This window comes from Phalacrocorax carbo, chromosome 14 (assembly GCF_963921805.1).
Source record: "Phalacrocorax carbo chromosome 14, bPhaCar2.1, whole genome shotgun sequence".
NCBI classification, from domain to species: domain Eukaryota; kingdom Metazoa; phylum Chordata; class Aves; order Suliformes; family Phalacrocoracidae; genus Phalacrocorax; species Phalacrocorax carbo.
In genome coordinates this window covers 9,806,756-9,823,276 of record NC_087526.1, presented here as the reverse complement: position 1 = coordinate 9,823,276, position 16,521 = coordinate 9,806,756, and the positions used below count along the sequence as shown (strand labels likewise).

Here is a 16,521-nt window from a genome sequence, read left to right as displayed (position 1 = left end):
CTGCACTTCCCCTGCTCTGGTGGGTGGCTTGTTTCCAGGCCTCCCTGACACCCTGCAGAGAGGGGGGTGCAGGCCTCAGGCCCTGGCTCCCCAGCACAGCGTGGCAGCACTCACCTCTGCAGAATCCTTGGCATGTAGTGGTCCTCAGAGAGAAAAGGAAAGCAAGGTGGGGGTAGCAGAGCAGTGCAAGGAGCTGGGCAATGAGGCACAGAACCACCTTGTTCACAGAGTTTATTGCGAGTTCCCAGAAGCACTGCCCCAGGCAGTGAGTGGCAGTGGGATTGTCTTCGGGTAAGCCTCCTTTCACCAGGATCAGATGTAGGAGCAGTTTGGAGGGGAGCAGAAAGTCTGTGCAGGAGCAGTGCCCAGTAGCCCGCAGCCACCATGTGAACTGTGCTTTCCTAGCAGGGGGCAGCTGCCTTAGAGCCTGCCCAGGGCTGTGTGCGTGCAGGGGCTGTGGGTTAGAGGGGAAGTGGTGGGGACTCCTCCCTTCCTAGGGGGGAAGTAGCTGCCTCCCCAGACAAGGAGGAGGCGAGACAGGAAGCCACAAGTGAGGAGGAGGCTGCAGCAGGGGCACGACTCCTCACCCAGCAAGGCCAGAGCCCCTGGGGACTCCTCACCCTCCAGCCACCACAGGCAGCCCCATCCTCCACCCTGTCCAGCCAGGCACCATCCTGCATGGCTGGGCAGAGCTCCTGGGCTGGAGCGGGAAGCCCCACCGGCTGCAGGAGTGACTTGTTTCATGGCACAGGGAGCCCGGGTGCAGCTGAGCAGCAGCAAGGACGGGCTGTGCAGGAGGTGATGGGTGGTAAGGGCAGCCGGGGCGCCAGGTGCTGCCTCCACAGCTACTAGTAAGGCTCATTGTTAATGAAGCGGCTGAACACGGTAAAGGCAGCAAGCGGCCGGTCTGTGGGCACCATGTGGCCGGCTCCCTGCAGAAAACAGGCAGCAGCAGGTCAGTGCCGGCCGTGGGGCTGCTGCTGCCCTGTGAGCACCTCCAGCCCCAGGGTCCCTGCAGCCCAGCCAGTGCCACCCCACTCCAACCACAGCTCCGGCACCTGGCATGCCTGCCTGCATCGTGGCCAGCAGCCCTGTTCCCCAGAGCCCCCTCAGCCCTACCTTGACAGTGAGGAAGGCGATGTTGGTAAATTCTTTCACAAAGCCCCCGATCTGGTTCTCGCCTCCTTCAGTGTAGAGCCAGGGCCGACGAGCCACCTGCACCTGGGACCGGCAGCAGCGCCCTCAGTGCCCCAGCTGCCCCAGGTAGGTGGCCACCCCTGCCCACGCTCTTGCTGCAACCAGCCCTGGCACGCAGCTGACTGCACAGCTCAGAGCTGATGACTGGCCTGCCCCAGCCCCTGCCCATTTACCTTCTGGCACAGGGAGTCCACAAACCATTCATCCCCAAGGAAGTTACAGGCCATGTCGACATCCCCGTTGTACACTAGGATCCGGTATTTCTGCAGGGCAGAAGGAGGGTGAGCATTTCGCAGGGCTTCAGCCCCAGCAAGGCAGGGCTTGGCAGAGCCAGTCCCGGGGCCTGGTGGGTTCCCCCAAACGCACCGTGGCTCCAAGCAGCTTCAGGTACTGGTCATTCATCTGCATGTACAGGCGCTTGTAGCTGTGGTTCACCTCGAAGCTGCAGAGAAGTGTCAATGTCACATGGCTGCTCAGGCCTGCAGCAGACCCTCCCTGCCTGGAGCTTGCTCACCTGCACACCTGCCATTCTGGGGCACTGGGGGAGATGTGGATAGCCTTCCTCACCTCTGGGGAGTTCAGATACACGCTGAGGGCTGTAGAGTTTGTGCAGGGAGGGTCCATCCGGACCTTATTCCGGGCCACCGGCATCCGGAACAGGTTCTGGGACAGAGTTGGGAGAGTCCCTGCCACAGCAGCACCTGGTGGTGCCCTCTCCTGCCCACAGGCAGCACTGCTGGCCGGGCAGAGGATGCTCGCAGCCTGGTGGCACAGGCACCCGGGCTCACCTGCCGCCAGGAGAACCTCATCGGCATCTGGATGAAGGAGTTGCCCAGGTCATGTGTGATGAGATAGTCACCCTCATACCTGCAACCGGAACGAGCACAGGGACAGGCTGAAAGCTCTGGAGGAACAAGGGCTCAGAGTCCTCCCTGGGGAGTCCTCCACTGCAGCCGCAGTCTACCTGTCCTAGACAGACCCCCTGCCCAGCCCACCACGTCCATCTGCCAGCTGGGACCTCACATGCTGCAAACCAAAGCAAGCCAGTGCCTGGAGACCTGTCTCCCTTGGGGCCACTCTCACCTCACGGTCCCAGGGACACCACCATCACACGGGGCGTAGAGGTTGTAGATGTTGAGGCCGGACTCCTCTACAATCTGAATCATCTCCCCCATCTGCAACAAGCCACAAGAAGGGTTTGGGACTCAGCAGGATGCTTGAGGGACCATGGGCCCATTCAGAGCCAGGTGGGTGGGTGCTGCTCACAGACACCAGCACTGGGCATGTGTGCAGGGGCTCAGGCTCCCCTCACCTTGAGCGTGCAGTTCAGGTTGGAGTTATCGTGGAAGTTGCACTTCCCTTGTGAGCAGCAAAAGGCTTGCAAGTCCCTCCACAGCCTGTGGGCAGAGACTAGGGGATTGGCCTGCACTTCCCAGATGGCAACACCAACAGAAAACCAATGGCCATGGCCACAGCCACCCTGCCCAGAGGCCGCACAGCACGTCGCTCAGCCCAGTGCCCTGCGGGCCCCATGAACAAATGTGCCCACAGGAGCTACCCAGGATGAGGGGCCATCTCCACAGTCTGGCTCCTGGCTCAAATAAGGCCAGGAGCTTCCCTTGTCCCGCAACACCACCAACCCAGCCAGCCCTGTCACAGGCCGTGCCCATGTTCTGCTTGCACAGGGACAGTGCGTCTAGCGGCAGCACTTCCCCTCCTCTTACTCTGTCCCCAGCAGGCCGTGGTAATAGGCAAAGTAAACCAGGGAGTTGTCATTGATCTCGTAGGAGGAGAGGCCATTTCCCACGGCGATTCCCTGCAAGGAAAGAAGAAAACAACTCTGTTGTGTTCCAGTTCCCCACAGGGCAGCCACAGCAGCAGGCAGGAAGCAGATGTAGCACTGTTTACTCCACGGAGGGAACAGGAAGGACTGGGGGTGTCCGAGAATGCTCCCCCTGGTCCCCCTCGGCATGGACAGACACGTCCGCCAGCAGCCACTGCCAAGCACCCCAGGAGAAGATGAAAGGCTGCGGGGACAGACCTGCCCTGCACCCCAGAGAGGGCCCCGCACACTGCTACGCTGCCAGTCCCCACCCCGCTACCGCGCGAGAGCCCCAGTGAGGTTGTGCCAAGCCCTCTGCTCCCCGGCTCAGCCCAGGCTGGCAGCAGAGCCCAGCCGCTCACCTTCAGGTTGAGGCTGGGGTCCTGCATCACCCATTCCGCCAGTGTAGGGATGTAGACCCCCCCGTAGCTCTCCCCTGTGAGGAAGAGGTCATTCTTGGCATACTCAGGAAAGAGCCGGAGAAAATCCTTCAGAGCCAGGTAGTTGTTGTGAGCGACCTGCAGGCAGAAGGAGGCAGGGGTCAGGCGACAAGGCAGCACTGCCAGCGCCCAGGCTGGGGCAGACAGGAGGCAGGTCCCTCCCAGCAGCCCGGCTCACTCGCCTCAGTGTCATTCGTGGCATATTTCTTGTCCTCAGAGTAGGAGAAGCCGACACCAGCAGGGGACTCTAGGTAGAGCACGTTGGCAATCTGCAGGGACAGCAGAGGAGCTGGAGATCAGGGGAGACACCCCTCCCGGCTCAGTGAGGCAGAGGGCCACTGGTCTCGCCAGTGGCAGCACCCGTGGGTGCCCGGCCTGCCCCAGGGCTGTGCTGGGGGAGCCATATTCCTGCCCTGCTCGACAGCAGACTCAAGAGCAGGGCATGTGGGGCAGGGAGGCCTGCGGGAAGCTTGGCTCCATGGAGAGGGCAAGAGGAACGGGCTCGGGGCCACCCTCTCCCCACAGCCATGGAGGGCTGCAGCGCCTACACCCGTACCTTGTTCCAGGCATAGTCGTTGTACTTCAGCGTGACCCCGTCAGGCTGGATCTGGGGAAGGAGAAGGTAGTGACTGATGGGCACAACCAGGCTGGCCCCAGCAGGACGGCTCGGGCCACACAGCCTGCCAGCCCCCAGAAGCTCCGAGCCACGGGACGGCTGTGACTACTGACCAGGAAGGGGCCGTGCTCCTTCAGGAAGCCCTCCATGGAGCTGCAGCCGGGGCCTCCATTCAGCCACAGCACCAGGGGGCTGCTCTGGGGGTTGCCCTGGGCTTCCACAAACCTGCGGACACAGGCTGTCAGTGCCCGGCACCCAGCCAGGACCCTGCCCCGGCTGCTCGGGGCACATCCCGGCACCAGCATGGCACCGGCACCAGTACCAGCGCGGCCCCACGTACCAGTAGTGCAGGTGCTTGCCCGGCCCAGCGCAGAGGTAGCCAGAGAAGTGCCGGAAGGAGGGCTGCTTGGCCAGCCCGGGCAGGAAGGTCACCTCGTGGTCCGGGGGGGCGGCCAGGCTCAGGCTCAGCCCCAGCAACAGCAGCGCATACAGCAGCACCGGCCCCATCTACGGGGGAACGGGAGGGGAGGTCGGGGCGCTGCTCATCAGGAACGGCCGCGGTCCCAGCAGCGCCCCACGGCTGCCCCAGCACGGCCCGACGCGATCCCCCCACGCCGCCCCCCGGCCCCCCTCCCGCCCCGCCCCGCCCCGCTGACCCCGGCCGCTCCCCGCGCGGCTCCCGCAGGCGGCGATCCCAGCCGGCACATGACACCCGCCCATATGACCTGCGGTGCTCACGTGAGCGGGGGGCGGGGCCTCACGGCAGCCAATCAACGCCCGGGGGGGCGGGGGGGGCAACCGGCACCGGCCCCGTTCCCGCACGTGGGACCGGCTCCGGTACCGACCGGGGCGGGGGATCCCCGCTCCTGGCGCCATGCCATGTCCTGCCGCGGGCCACCACACAGGAGCCCTGGAACGGGAGGGAGGGGAGAGTCGGTCCCGGTGGGAGCCCTCAGTGGGCACGACGGTGGCAACCGGCGGCGGGGGTGCGGCCCCTGATGGGCACCGCCGGGCACGGGTGGGCGCTGCCAGGCGCTGCCCGGTGCCACCGGGCACCACCGGTTACACCTGGCTGCCACTGGGCCCACCCAAGCACCCAAGCATGGATGGGCGTCACCGGGCAGGCACTGCGTGTGTCGCCTGCAGGCCCCGGTGGGGCCCGGCTGTGTCCCGGCAGACGCAGGGTCCCCTCCCGCCCCCGCCCCGTGGCACTAGGACCCCTCCGAGCCACCCCAGCTGTCCCTGCCCAGAGGGACTGTCACCACCTCGCAGCTGTGACGGGGACAGTTAAAAATAGCGGTGGCAGCAATGGCTGCCCGGTGCTGCCTCGCCACACGCTTCCACCGTGTCCACGGGGCCAACGTCCGCCTGGATGCCTCGCGTACGCGGGCCACCCGGGTGGAGAGCTTCGCCAATGGGCTCTGCTTCAGCCAGGAGCCGCTGGCGCCCGGGCAGATATTCCTGGTGGAGATCGAGGAGAAGGAGCTGGGCTGGTGTGGGCATCTGCGCGTGGGGCTGACGGCCCACGACCCCCAGAGCTTGAGGGTGGTGCCTGAGTACTCGCTCCCGGACCTGGTCAACATGGGGGACACCTGGGTGTTTGCTATCACCCGGAGCCACAACCGTGTGGCGGTGGATGGGGAGGAGGCACCGGTGCAGGCGCGGGGCCTCCCATGGGAGCCCTTCCTGCTGATCGAGCAGGTGAGGATCCCCCGTGACACACTGGTGGGACGCAGCAGGCCAGGGCGCTACAGCCACATCCTGGATGACCTGTACAAGATGAACATTCTGCCTGCAACCGCCCGGCGCAGCCGGATCGGTGTGCTGTACGCCCCACAGCCTGATGGCACTGCCGACATGCACATCGTCATCAATGGAGAGGACATGGGGCCGAGCGCCAGGCACCTGCCCACTACGCGCCCGCTCTACGCCGTGGTCGACGTCTTTGCCTCCACCAAGAGTGTCCGGGTCATCCCAGTGGAATATGGCTGTAGGTACCTGCCCTCTCCCTGCGGCATGTCCTGCATGGGCCAGCAGCCTGCGGGGGGTGTCTGGTGGGGTCAACCCATGATCCCCAACAGTGGGAGCATCAGAGCGTGCCACAGGGCAGAAGGACGTGGGGTAAAGGCCACAGGATAGTCCCTGGCCCCTGCAGAGCGTGGGCGAGATCCCACACTGCCACACAGGGCTGGGCCAGGGGAGAGCTCACATCAGCTCCCAGCAGCAGAGCTGGGGCAGTGGCCAGCCTGGTCACCCTTCCCAAGCAGAGCGATGGGGGCAGGTGTTCTGGGCTGCCCCAGACCCCCACAGTGCCACGCCCATCCCCAGCCAGCCAGACGCCCCTGACCAGAGCCCAACATCAGTGCTCACAGAGCTGCTGCTCAGGGGCCAGCAAGCCCTCACCATGCCACCCCATGAGCACGTGGTAGCCCAGAGCCAAGCAACATCCTGGCTTGGCATCAAAACATCTGGCTGTGCCCTTCTGCCCACCCTGGCATGCAAGCCATGCCCCCACATCTGCTGCATGCCCCGGCTGCGGGGTGCCCTGAGCAGACATCCCATGATGCCCTTGGAGGTTGGGAAATATCAGGCATCCCTCAGCCAGCTGGGGAGGGGCTGGGAAGACTGGTGCTGGTTTCTGGGTCTTGTGAGGAGTCAGGTTAATAAGTGCTAATTAACACCATACTGGAAAAATCAGCAGATGCTGAGGATTAGGCAAGAGGAGAGCCTGAAGGAGAGCTAGTGCCTGGGTCACACTGCCATGCCACCTTTGCATTAATCAGTGGGATATTTCACTGTCTGCACCCTGGGTGCAAGGCCACAGACAGAAACGAGCCCGGACCTGATGGCCAAGGTGCTGGCTGCTCCCAACCGCCGGGAGCCACCACTTCTCTCAGCGCAAAGTTCAGCTCCTTCTGTCTCAAGGCTGAAATCTAGGATTCTCCCTGCCAGCTGCTATGAGCTGGATTATCCAAAGAGGGAGGTTAAATGTGCCTGGCTGCCCAGGCCCCCCTGCCCCGGAAGCGTGCTGAGGGCAACTGGCTGGAGCATGCTGCGGGAGGCTACTGAGCCGCCTCGGGGGCACCATCCCTGGCTGCTCGCAAGGGACTCTTACTGGCAGCACATACCTCTGGGAGAGCTGTCCCCTCCTGCCTTGCCACAGGCTGCTCACAGGTCTCTGCATGTGCCACAGCTGGTGCAGGCACCGCTGCAGGAGGACAATCTGGCTTCCTGCCCTTAACAAAGATTTCACTAGCTCCGGTTTTTGCAACACTTCCGTAGGGTTTAAAAATCAGTCTCAGTGCGGTTCTGTTCCTGGCTGGGGCCTGGCTGGTGAAGCGAAAACCAGGAGTCAGCAGTGGGCCACATGCGATGTGGCACAGGGAGGGCAGGGAGCAGGAGAGGCAAAGGGCATCTGCCACTTTTCACCCAGCACTCGGCACGACGCAGCCCTGCGCTACCAAGGTGGAGATAAGCACCCCAGCAATCCAAAACAGCCCCAAGGTTGGGAGCCTGCTGGGCACAGCGTGGTCGTGCTCAGCACAGCTCTGCTCTGCCCAGTGCTGGCGCAAGCCCCTGGAGGCACCAACCCCGAAGCCAGAGAGGTGCTCGGCCACCTGCACGCAAAACGGCTGGGTCCCACCTGTGGCTACTCTCTGGCTGAGTGTGATGCCCTGGGGTGCTCTCCTCTTTTGTGGCTCTTGGAGGCAGTGGATGAGCCAAGGACCACAGGCTGTGCCTGAGTCAGCTCTCATTTAAAATCTGAGGAGAGCACTGGCCGCAGCTAATTGCACCCACGCCGCGGAGCCACCAAGGGCTCCTGAAAGGAATCCCACAGGAGCACGTGTCACAGGAGCAGGAACCAGGCAGAACCCACGTGGGTGGCCACGGGAACGGCTCAGAAGATGGTTGTCCCAAAGGCATCACTGGAGCTGTCTCTGCAGGCAGTGCAGCCCCGGCCTGTGGGTGCCCACCCAGCAGCCTGGCACTGGCACTGGTGGAAGCACACCAGGGCAGCGGGATGAAAGGAAAGCGCAGTGTGAACATGTGAGACCCTGGGGAGCTGCTTGACTGCCCCAGAGAAAACAAATGCAAACCAGACACAATAACACACGACTCGGGCATGTAACTGTCCTCCCAGCCTTCCTCCCAGTAATGGGAAGAGCTTCACAGCTCTGGGTCCTCAGGCTCCTGTCCCAGCTGGAGCACCTTGGCACTGGCTCTCCTGCACAGCCGGCTCAAGCCCAGGGCAGGACAATGCCTGCTCCTGCTGCAGACCAACCTCACCTACCACTGCCCTAAAACGTGGTGCCTCTGGGGAGCCTTAGGACCCATCTCCTCCATACCGTCTGCTCTCACTCTTGCCATTCATTGCTCTCAGTCTACTCAGCCAGCTCAGCCACTCCTTTGCTTTCTCTTCCAGTTCCCTCCCTGCAGACCCTCTGCCGGCTAGTCATCCAGAAGCATGTTGTCCACCGCTTGGCCATCGATGGCCTGGACCTGCCTCCAACACTGAAGAGCTTCTGCAAACACGAGTGAGGTGTCAAGGGTGCTAACCCCAGGCCGCCCACCACACCAACAGCCCCACCAGTGTTGGCCGGCTGGCTGCCTGGGCAGGATCTGTGCCCCCAGCTGCCCTCTCCACCCCCCAGGGCCCATCAGCACATGGCCCCCCGTGCCCCCGTGGCACCTGCATGCATGGCACGTGCTGCCAAAGGGCTGATGCGAGAGCATGGGCAGTGTGGCAGAGCATCAGAGGGACTTCACACCTGGAGATGGGTGCAGCAGGGCTGGTGCAACAGGTAGGAGGGTGGCACAGGGCAGAGTGATCAATAAAGCACTTCCAGCCGGAAAGCGAGTGTGCTGTGGGAGTGCTGGTGCACAGAGCAATGCAGGGGGAGTGGGGATTGCTGCCCAACCCACTCCAGGGCTGTTACCATCACGGCTGTGTTAAGCGCTGGCGCTGCCTGCACTGGGATGCTGGTAGACCCAGGCTGGCTGAGGTGGGCACTGCGGGACACACCGAGCCCCTGCAGCCGGGGGACCCAGCCCCACCGGTGGGATTGGTGCCCTGTGCGATGAGCCCTTGGCATGTGCCTGGCGCCAGGACGGTCCTTGACAGGGAAAGGCCAGTGCTCAGCAGCTCTGTGAGCTGGTGTGCTTCCCAGCTCCCGACCTGGAGAAGCCGCCACTACTATGGGTTTTTAGTCCTCAGCCAAGGGGACTTTCTTCCCCTTCCATGTCAGGGCATTTCATGTAGCTGCAAGGGGTTTCAGGGTAGCTGTGTTCTAGTAAGGTGGGAAGAGTCTTGTCAAAGGAGGGCTTGCAGGGCTAGGACGGGGCTGGGACACCCCCCCCCCCGCCATACTTCGGGAGCCACTTCTGGGAGCAGTTTGCCCTCCAGCAAGGAACAAAGTCAGGCCCATGAGCATAGCCCTTAGCCCTGCTGGGCTCAGAACCTGTCTGTGGCCCAGGAACAAAGCTGGGATCGGCTGGGTGGATCCGAGTGAGGGCTGGGCAAAATGCAGGAGGGCACAGCCCAATCCCCAAACAGAGGGTAAATTACAACCGGCTTGTCCTGGCCGGGCAGTTTTACTCTTGGGAAAGATGTTTACCCCAAGAGCAGGGATGAGTTATTTCCTGTGCTTCCAGCAGGGAGGTGGATGAGGCTGACGCCAGAGGGAAACCCACAGCACCCATGGAGCTGCGCTGGCAGTGGCTGTTGCTCAGGCATGTGTCTGTGGCCACAGAGCCAGTCACGGCAACCCAGCACAGCGTCCAGCTACCCCACCTCACCAGCTGGGGAGGAGAGCCCAGTGCTCCCCAGCTCCAGGAGCCGGCACTGGGCCCTCCTCCAGACCCCTCATCCTCTAGCTGGTGGGGATGGCAGCTGGCGTTCCTGCAGACCCTGTGCTGGGCTGGCAAGGGAGGCAGTGTCAGAGCTGCACAGAGCAAGAGGCAGAGAAAAGAGCCCTCCAAAAATCAGAGGGGTGCCCACACACACCAGGAAGAGAGACAGCAAGGGGGCTAGCAGGCAGGGCTTTCCAGGCCTCTTCTACAGCACAGCTGAGGGGTGAAAGAAGCAGCTCCAGTTTACAGAAAGGTGTTTCAGGAAACACGACACTATATTTAGCTAGAGAGATTTGATAGTATCAGATAATGTTACAAAACCCTCAATCAAGAGGAAATCCCCAACCACGCAGCAGTCCTACACCTGTGACAGGCCAACTCTACCAGAACCAGTGTTAACGAAGGAAGCACTGATTGGGGAAAACACTGATGGTGACTGAACCACAGCAATGAGCAAGGTCTCCTAACGCCCCCCACCACATTCTGCAGGACGCAACCTGCCACATCCCAATGTGATGGGTTTTGGAGCTGCTCTTGCTGGCGAGGGGGAACAGGGAGCTCATCCAGCCTGAGAGCAACGCCCAAGGGCCAGGGCTTGTTTGTTCTCGGTATTTTTTCCTCCCCCACCCCACATATTTAAAGCCTTTGCTCTCCACCTCACCACAGCTTTGTTTGCACTGCTGTGACCCCGAGCATCCCTCCCACCTCCCCCAGCACACAAGCTGTTGATGAGGGAGGAATTGAGAGCAGCTGCTGTAACCAGACAAACAACTCCTCTGCTCCAGACCGTGGGCTGCATTGCCAGCAGCAGAGATTGCCACCCTCTGGATCTGCTGCCTCCTAACAGGCTCACTCCACTAACAGAGGGCACCACAACAATGCAAGACCACCAAGAAGCACGTTCAAAGCCCTGCCTGATCTCACAGGCTCAGCAAGCCCCCCTGTCCCATCCTGCCAGCAAGGAGAGACGGCTGCAGCTGGCACACAGACAGACGCAGCTCTGGAGTGATACAGCACCAATTTATTGGCTTTGTTGCACAACACATCACAGCTGGATGCTGGAAGGACCTGCAGGCGCTGGCCACAGATCAAATAATTTTGTCACATGTTATTATACCATCACCTCCCACGCCGCACCACCCGTGGCTGGCTCCCAGCCACATCTCCTGTTAGCCAGGTCAGTGTCTGGTTACCCATTCCAGTGCTATCTTGAGTTCCCAATCCGGTTCCTCAGCTGCCTCGTGCAAAAGGCAACAATTGCTTGGCAGATAAAGGGCCCAAACTACCCCTTCCATGCCAAGCCCTGAGGGTGTGACAGGCTGAGGGGAGTAGAGGGGGAAACCGGGACACCAGTGGAGAAATGAACAGGCCTCCTGCACATCTGCTGCCCTGCTGCTCCCGAGGACCTGCACACAGAGCAGCCAGCTCAGCTCCTGCTCGGTGCTAGAGCTTCACCTCGACCTAGGGCCCAATCCAGCTGTCAGCCAGCTCCCAGAGGGTCCTGTACCTGTGCTCAAACTCCTCCCCACTGCAGTGGGTGAGAAGTCACCTGATCTCCGCTGTGAGGAACAACACTACCAGGGATTTATCCAGACTCATTCCAGGAGCTCTTCAGGACCTCCAAGAGGCCATCAGCACTGTCTTGCCCAACCTGATAGGCATCACATCCCTTCCACCACTGTCTACTGAGCATCTCTGGCTGCAAAGTCTTCCTGTCCAAATTCAGGACAGCTAGGATGTGCCAACAGGTCAGCTAGAAGACCTGGCTGAAGTGGCAAGTGCAACTGCTCAGGCCCTTTATGTCCACCCTGTGGGCATCCTCCAGGACCCGTATGCTGAGAGCATCTTCCCCAGCACCTATCAGCTGCACGGACTTCTGAACCACTGCAAACTCGCTCAGGCACAGCCTGGCGGCGGGCTCCATGCAAATATCACTCAAAGACTGCTTGAGGCATTCTTCAGTCCTTCGGTTAATCTCCTCCTCACTGTCAGCCTCTGAGTTTTCTGTGGCCTCCGGTTTAGCCGCAAGAAATGAAGGGTCTAATGAGGACTGAGAGCTCACGGGCTCACTCTGGAGGAGAGTCTGGGTAATTTCAGGCTGACGCTGAAGAGCCGCAGGGAGCTGAGGAGCTGCCAGGGGAGTCTGGAGCAGTTATGGGACAGTTAGCAGCTGTGAGAGAGGCTGCCACTGAACTGCTGCTGTGGTGGGGGAGGCCTGGATGGAGCTCTGAGATGGCTTACCCTGGCACACCAGAGGGGCAGGAGGTGGACCTGAGGCAGGCAGGCTTTGGGGAGCTGCCCAAGCAGCACAGTAATCAGGATGCGGAGCAGAGCACATCACAGCATCAGGAGGGCTTTTAGAAACACACTTGTGGTAGTGCTGGGCTAAGGAGGTGATGCAGCTCTCCAGAGAAAGCCCAGTGCCGAAAGCTTGGCTTAACCCCTGGGTAACGATATCCAGGTCCCAAAAGTAGTTACTGCTCGCTCCCCAGCTCCTCTCCCTGTGCACAGCCTGGATCTCCTCGTCGAGCAGCCAGCGAGGATGGAGCTGAGGCAGCAAGTCTGGCGTCATGAGGTCCCTGAGGGGGCCATGCATCTTCCTGCGGCTGCGCTCGGTGGCCGCGCACATGGTGTCACTCAGGGCGGCCAGGACCAGGCGCTCGGCAGGGCCCTCCAAGGCCAGCGGTTGGATCTGCTGCTGCAGGCTCTTGCAGAGGTGGGAGACGGAGAGCTGCAACTCTGCCCTGGGCAAGACGTGAAGCGTCCGCTCCGCCGGCCCGCCCGCTGCACCGGGGAAGCGGGCGGCGCTCCGGAAGCTGCAGGAGGCCATGCCGCCGCGCGCGCCCAGCTCGTAGGGCACCAGGGAGCCGCGGACCGGGACCAGCGAGGCACGCGCCATCGCCAGGCCCCGGCCGGGCGCCGCTACCGGGGGATATATCCCGGCATGCCCCGCTCCCGCCCCGGGGAGTGCATCCCGACATGCTCCACTCCCTTCCGGGAGCGGCACCAGTCACCGTGGGGTGCCCCCTGGAGGCCACGGCACCACCCGCCGGTACCGGCCCGTCGGGGGGCTGGGACCCTGCGCCATACACCGCCCGCTGCGGGCAGAGGGCCGGGGACCGCCGGGAGCTCCCCTCCGCCATCACACGTCACGTTTCCTCGGTGCCCCCGTTAGCCGGAGCGGTGCGGGGCCAGCCGCTCCTCGCTCCCAGTAACCGGGCCCAGGCAGCCAGGATTGCTGCCAGCGCGGAGCTCCGCTCCTCCAGCTCCCCCCCCTCGCACGGCAGCAGCAGGCTGGCCAGCTCTAGGCCGAGGGACCAGGCTCGCTCCCCACCGCCCTCTAGCCGGCCCCCCGCAGAGCACCCGCCAGAGCCCGACGACCTCGTCCCAGGGACCGGGAGCTGCTGGTACCTCCTCTGCCAGCACCTGCACACCATGCCCTCCTCCACACGCCTCCGATGCGCCTGCAGCACGGCCAGGACATGCCTGCAAGGGAGCCGGTAGCGGCGGTGGAAGCAGCAGCTGCAGCTCCAGCAGTCCTGCCTCACCCGGTGCGCACCTTCCAGCAGCTGAACCACAAGGCTGCCCGGCCTGGGGCTGAGCAGCTGGCTGGACGTCTGCACCACCTCCCACTCCTTCAGGCACAGCCAGAAGCCCAGGTCCGTACAGGTCTCCCAGAGCATGGCCAGCATGCAGCCCGTCCCCACTGCAGCAGCCTGCCCAGTGGTCTTGGGGCACTCAGCAAGAGGCAGAGCACCAGAAACAGAGCCTGGTTCTGCCGCAGCTCCAACACACATGTATGGCTTCTCCTGGAGGCTGCTCCAACCACCCTCCTTGGTGCTCAAGAAACTCTGGTTCAGGCTTCCTAAGCCTCTAGAATCAAGGCAGTCTGCACACTCCAGAAAACAAAGAGCACTCGCCTCCAAGGACAGCTGCTGGCCAAAGAGACTGGATAATTGGTGCATGATGAGGTCCAGGCTGTCCATGTGCATGCTGCAGGAGCGCAGACCTTTCTCTGCATGCATGCACTACAGCAGCTTGCAGGAGAACCAGTTGGCTTGCAGTTAGTTGTACAGCTCCAGGCTGACCACACGCTTCACCAGCTGGGACAGGGCATCCAGACTTGCAGCCGAAGGGGAAAACACAGCCTTCTGCAAGGCCAGCATCAAGTTCTTCTTGAAGGAAGGGGACATTTCTGCTTCCTTCATGTTTTTCTCAAGCAATTGGACAGTGTGATAGACAGAAAGGAGCACCTGGGCAGAGGGAAATAGCTCGCAGAGGATGGCTTTGTGAAAGAAGGACACATCTGTGAAAACAACCTGGACCTTTTGCCACTCGGGGTTGAACTCCTTGAAGACTGTCAGCATTTTCCTGATGCTGTGCCCTGTGTCATCCTTCAGCAGTGACAAGTGCACCACTCTCCCCACTCGCTCCTTACTCTCTACAAGGAAGGCATAGAGCACGTATCCGCCCTTACTCAGCACCCTGTGCAGCAGGAGGGTCTCAGGGAGCTCCATAAATGAGCTCTTTGTCTTGCTGCTCTGGAAGCTGAGTCTGTCCAGGCCATGTCTGTGCTAACTGAGGCCAGCGACCCCCTGTCCACCCTCAGGAAAGTTTTCATGACCTCAGCAAACCTGACAAGAGCTGAGGCCGAGGCATTTTCCTTCACTGCCTCAGGGAGCGTGGGAGCCCAGTACAGAGCAGGCACCCTGTCCACCAGTTGTCCTGTGACCACATGTGAGTCCTCATCCATGGCAGCACCGCTGTCGGTCCCACCTGCCTGCCGCTGCTTATGCAGTTTTGTTGCGGGGCCATCATGTGCCACAGTACTTGCCATCGCAGCGGTGGCTCTGGTCAGGGAAAACACTGAGTCTGTGGACATGGTTGCTATTCCGTTCACTGATCACAAGCTGGTCTATGACCTCCTTATATTGCAACAAAAAATACACCGGACACAAGCTGGGCGGCTGCTGCTTTCTCTTCTTGCTGTATTTTTGGGTCCAAGCACAACCAAACTTCACCTGCATGAACCTGCAAACGTTGAGAAGGCATTAGTGGGGGAAGCAATGGTGGTGTAGGCTGCCAGCATTTAGTTTTGACTTTTCTTGCATGCCAACTCTATATTCAGTTAGAGAGAACAAAAATCCCCACGTATCCCAGTCAGACATGCAGGTTGGCTGTCTGCACAGCAAAGCCTGGGGCAAGAAAGCACAAACACAGGAGAAACGAAGGAACCAAGAGTCACAACAGCCATGACCTGTTACTGCAAACCAGCCCCAGTGCTTGTTCCCAACAGTGCCTCTACTTCTGCTCTCCAGAAACCTCAAAGCCATCAATAAAACTTGGTACCTGCGTGTTTGTGTCTTACTCTCTTTCAGCACATATCATTTCTGCAACTCCTCTGCGCCTGGAGGAGCAGGCTACAACATAGCAGGAAAGGCTTCAAGGTATGAGATTAAATTATATTTTAAGAAGGCAAGGGGAGCACTTGTGTAACAGGAGAATGACCTTGCAGCCTTTGAACCCGTGAACATACCCACTGAAGAAATGACATGACATCACAGCATCACTAGACCTGTTCAGAGAAGCAAAAGGTACAGAATCGAGTACTGTGAGAGGGAAAACTGACAACACTTCTCCATTGTGGTGAGATACAGGCAGCTAGGACACCAATATTTAGCATCCTGCTATCTGAGGGAATAGAGGTGGGCATTGTAGTTCGCCAGCAGTTTCAAAGATCAAGGCTACAGGTTTTGCTACAAGAGGTGGAGAGATTTGTCGCACAGAGCGGCAGAGTAAAACAGCTAAGCAGCAGACACCGGAGGGCGGAGTGCCAGTCAGAGTGCTAGTCAGGGGACAGAGCACAATGAGACGCTGGGACACAGCTGGGCAGTCACGGGTGAGGTACGAGTGACATGAGAACAGCTGAGACTATGAAAAGAGCGAGTGCATGACGTAGCCAACAGCATTCTTCTCCCCGGGTGTACTACGCTGTCAGGATCAACCCTAACAAAGTCACAGAATAAAATGGTTATAAAAGCGTTCGACCAGGTGCAGACAAGGGCTCACGCCCTGCTTAAGAGCGCTGGTTTGGGGTCTGAGGGCTGGCTGACGGCTCTGCCTGCGGCTCGCTCCGCCGCGGGCCGGGCGCTCTCGCCGGTGTCCGGTACCGCCTGGGGAGTCCTCCGGGGAACCCTCGCCCCCTCTCCCCGCGTCCCGGGACTAGGCGCCCAGCCCTGCACCGGCTGCTGCGAGGCACCGAGGCAGCCTAGCTCAGCGGCGGCAGGGCCGCGCACTGGGGATCTTACACGACATCCTGGCGGACGGCGGTGCCGTGCTGCCTGTTGTGGCAGCGAACAGAGACGCAGCTCCGCAGGCCGTACCGACACCCCTGCGCCAGTTTGTAGGCGCAGAAACACTCCCTGAAGTCCTCGTAGCTCCTGAAGCAGGATCCCAACTCCATGGCGGGGACCAGGCCCACCCCACCCCACCGCCGGTATTAAACCAGATGGGACACCGCCCATACTCTGAAAGTGGCCAATCAGAAGCGTTCTCTCCGGATTGGCAGGAGGCGAGCTAACCAGCCCAGAGCTTTA

General features: G+C 61.2%; 5 protein-coding genes across 5 annotated transcripts; 1 reads left to right on the top strand and 4 right to left on the bottom strand.

The window, feature by feature from the left end:
- Positions 1 to 214: 214 nt before the first annotated feature.
- Positions 215 to 4,837, bottom strand: CTSA (cathepsin A). Its single transcript, XM_064465616.1, has 15 exons — positions 4,732 to 4,837; positions 4,416 to 4,582; positions 4,189 to 4,300; positions 4,016 to 4,066; positions 3,642 to 3,728; positions 3,382 to 3,537; positions 2,922 to 3,013; positions 2,510 to 2,594; positions 2,281 to 2,372; positions 1,986 to 2,064; positions 1,712 to 1,860; positions 1,564 to 1,639; positions 1,371 to 1,460; positions 1,120 to 1,221; positions 215 to 932 (listed from the first exon to the last, which is right to left on the bottom strand). Exons 1-15 carry the CDS (start codon positions 4,780 to 4,782, stop codon positions 849 to 851), a joined length of 1,473 nt encoding a protein of 490 aa, XP_064321686.1. The 5' UTR covers positions 4,783 to 4,837; the 3' UTR covers positions 215 to 848.
- A 108-nt stretch (positions 4,838 to 4,945) lies between these two features.
- Positions 4,946 to 8,918, top strand: NEURL2 (neuralized E3 ubiquitin protein ligase 2). Its single transcript, XM_064465617.1, has 2 exons — positions 4,946 to 6,065; positions 8,499 to 8,918. The coding sequence occupies exons 1-2, from the start codon at positions 5,384 to 5,386 to the stop codon at positions 8,612 to 8,614; spliced, it is 798 nt and encodes a 265-aa protein (XP_064321687.1). The 5' UTR covers positions 4,946 to 5,383; the 3' UTR covers positions 8,615 to 8,918.
- Positions 8,919 to 10,926: 2,008 nt separating this feature from the next.
- Positions 10,927 to 12,077, bottom strand: LOC104048688 (zinc finger SWIM domain-containing protein 1; the record flags this gene model as incomplete). The annotated part of the gene is given in 2 exon segments (XM_009509222.2): positions 10,927 to 11,519; positions 11,521 to 12,077. Coding segments are annotated over 2 exon segments (708 nt in total), but the record flags the coding sequence as incomplete, so codon positions are not given.
- LOC135315733 (zinc finger SWIM domain-containing protein 1-like) lies at positions 10,927 to 13,984 on the bottom strand. The gene has a single exon (XM_064465611.1). The coding sequence runs from the start codon at positions 12,822 to 12,824 to the stop codon at positions 12,078 to 12,080; it is 747 nt and encodes a 248-aa protein (XP_064321681.1). The 5' UTR covers positions 12,825 to 13,984; the 3' UTR covers positions 10,927 to 12,077.
- Positions 13,075 to 16,427, bottom strand: ZSWIM3 (zinc finger SWIM-type containing 3). Its single transcript, XM_064465608.1, is given in 4 exon segments — positions 13,075 to 14,495; positions 14,498 to 14,799; positions 14,801 to 14,956; positions 16,234 to 16,427. Coding segments are annotated over 4 exon segments (2,034 nt in total). The 5' UTR covers positions 16,389 to 16,427.
- Between the last annotated feature and the right edge of the window lie 94 nt (positions 16,428 to 16,521).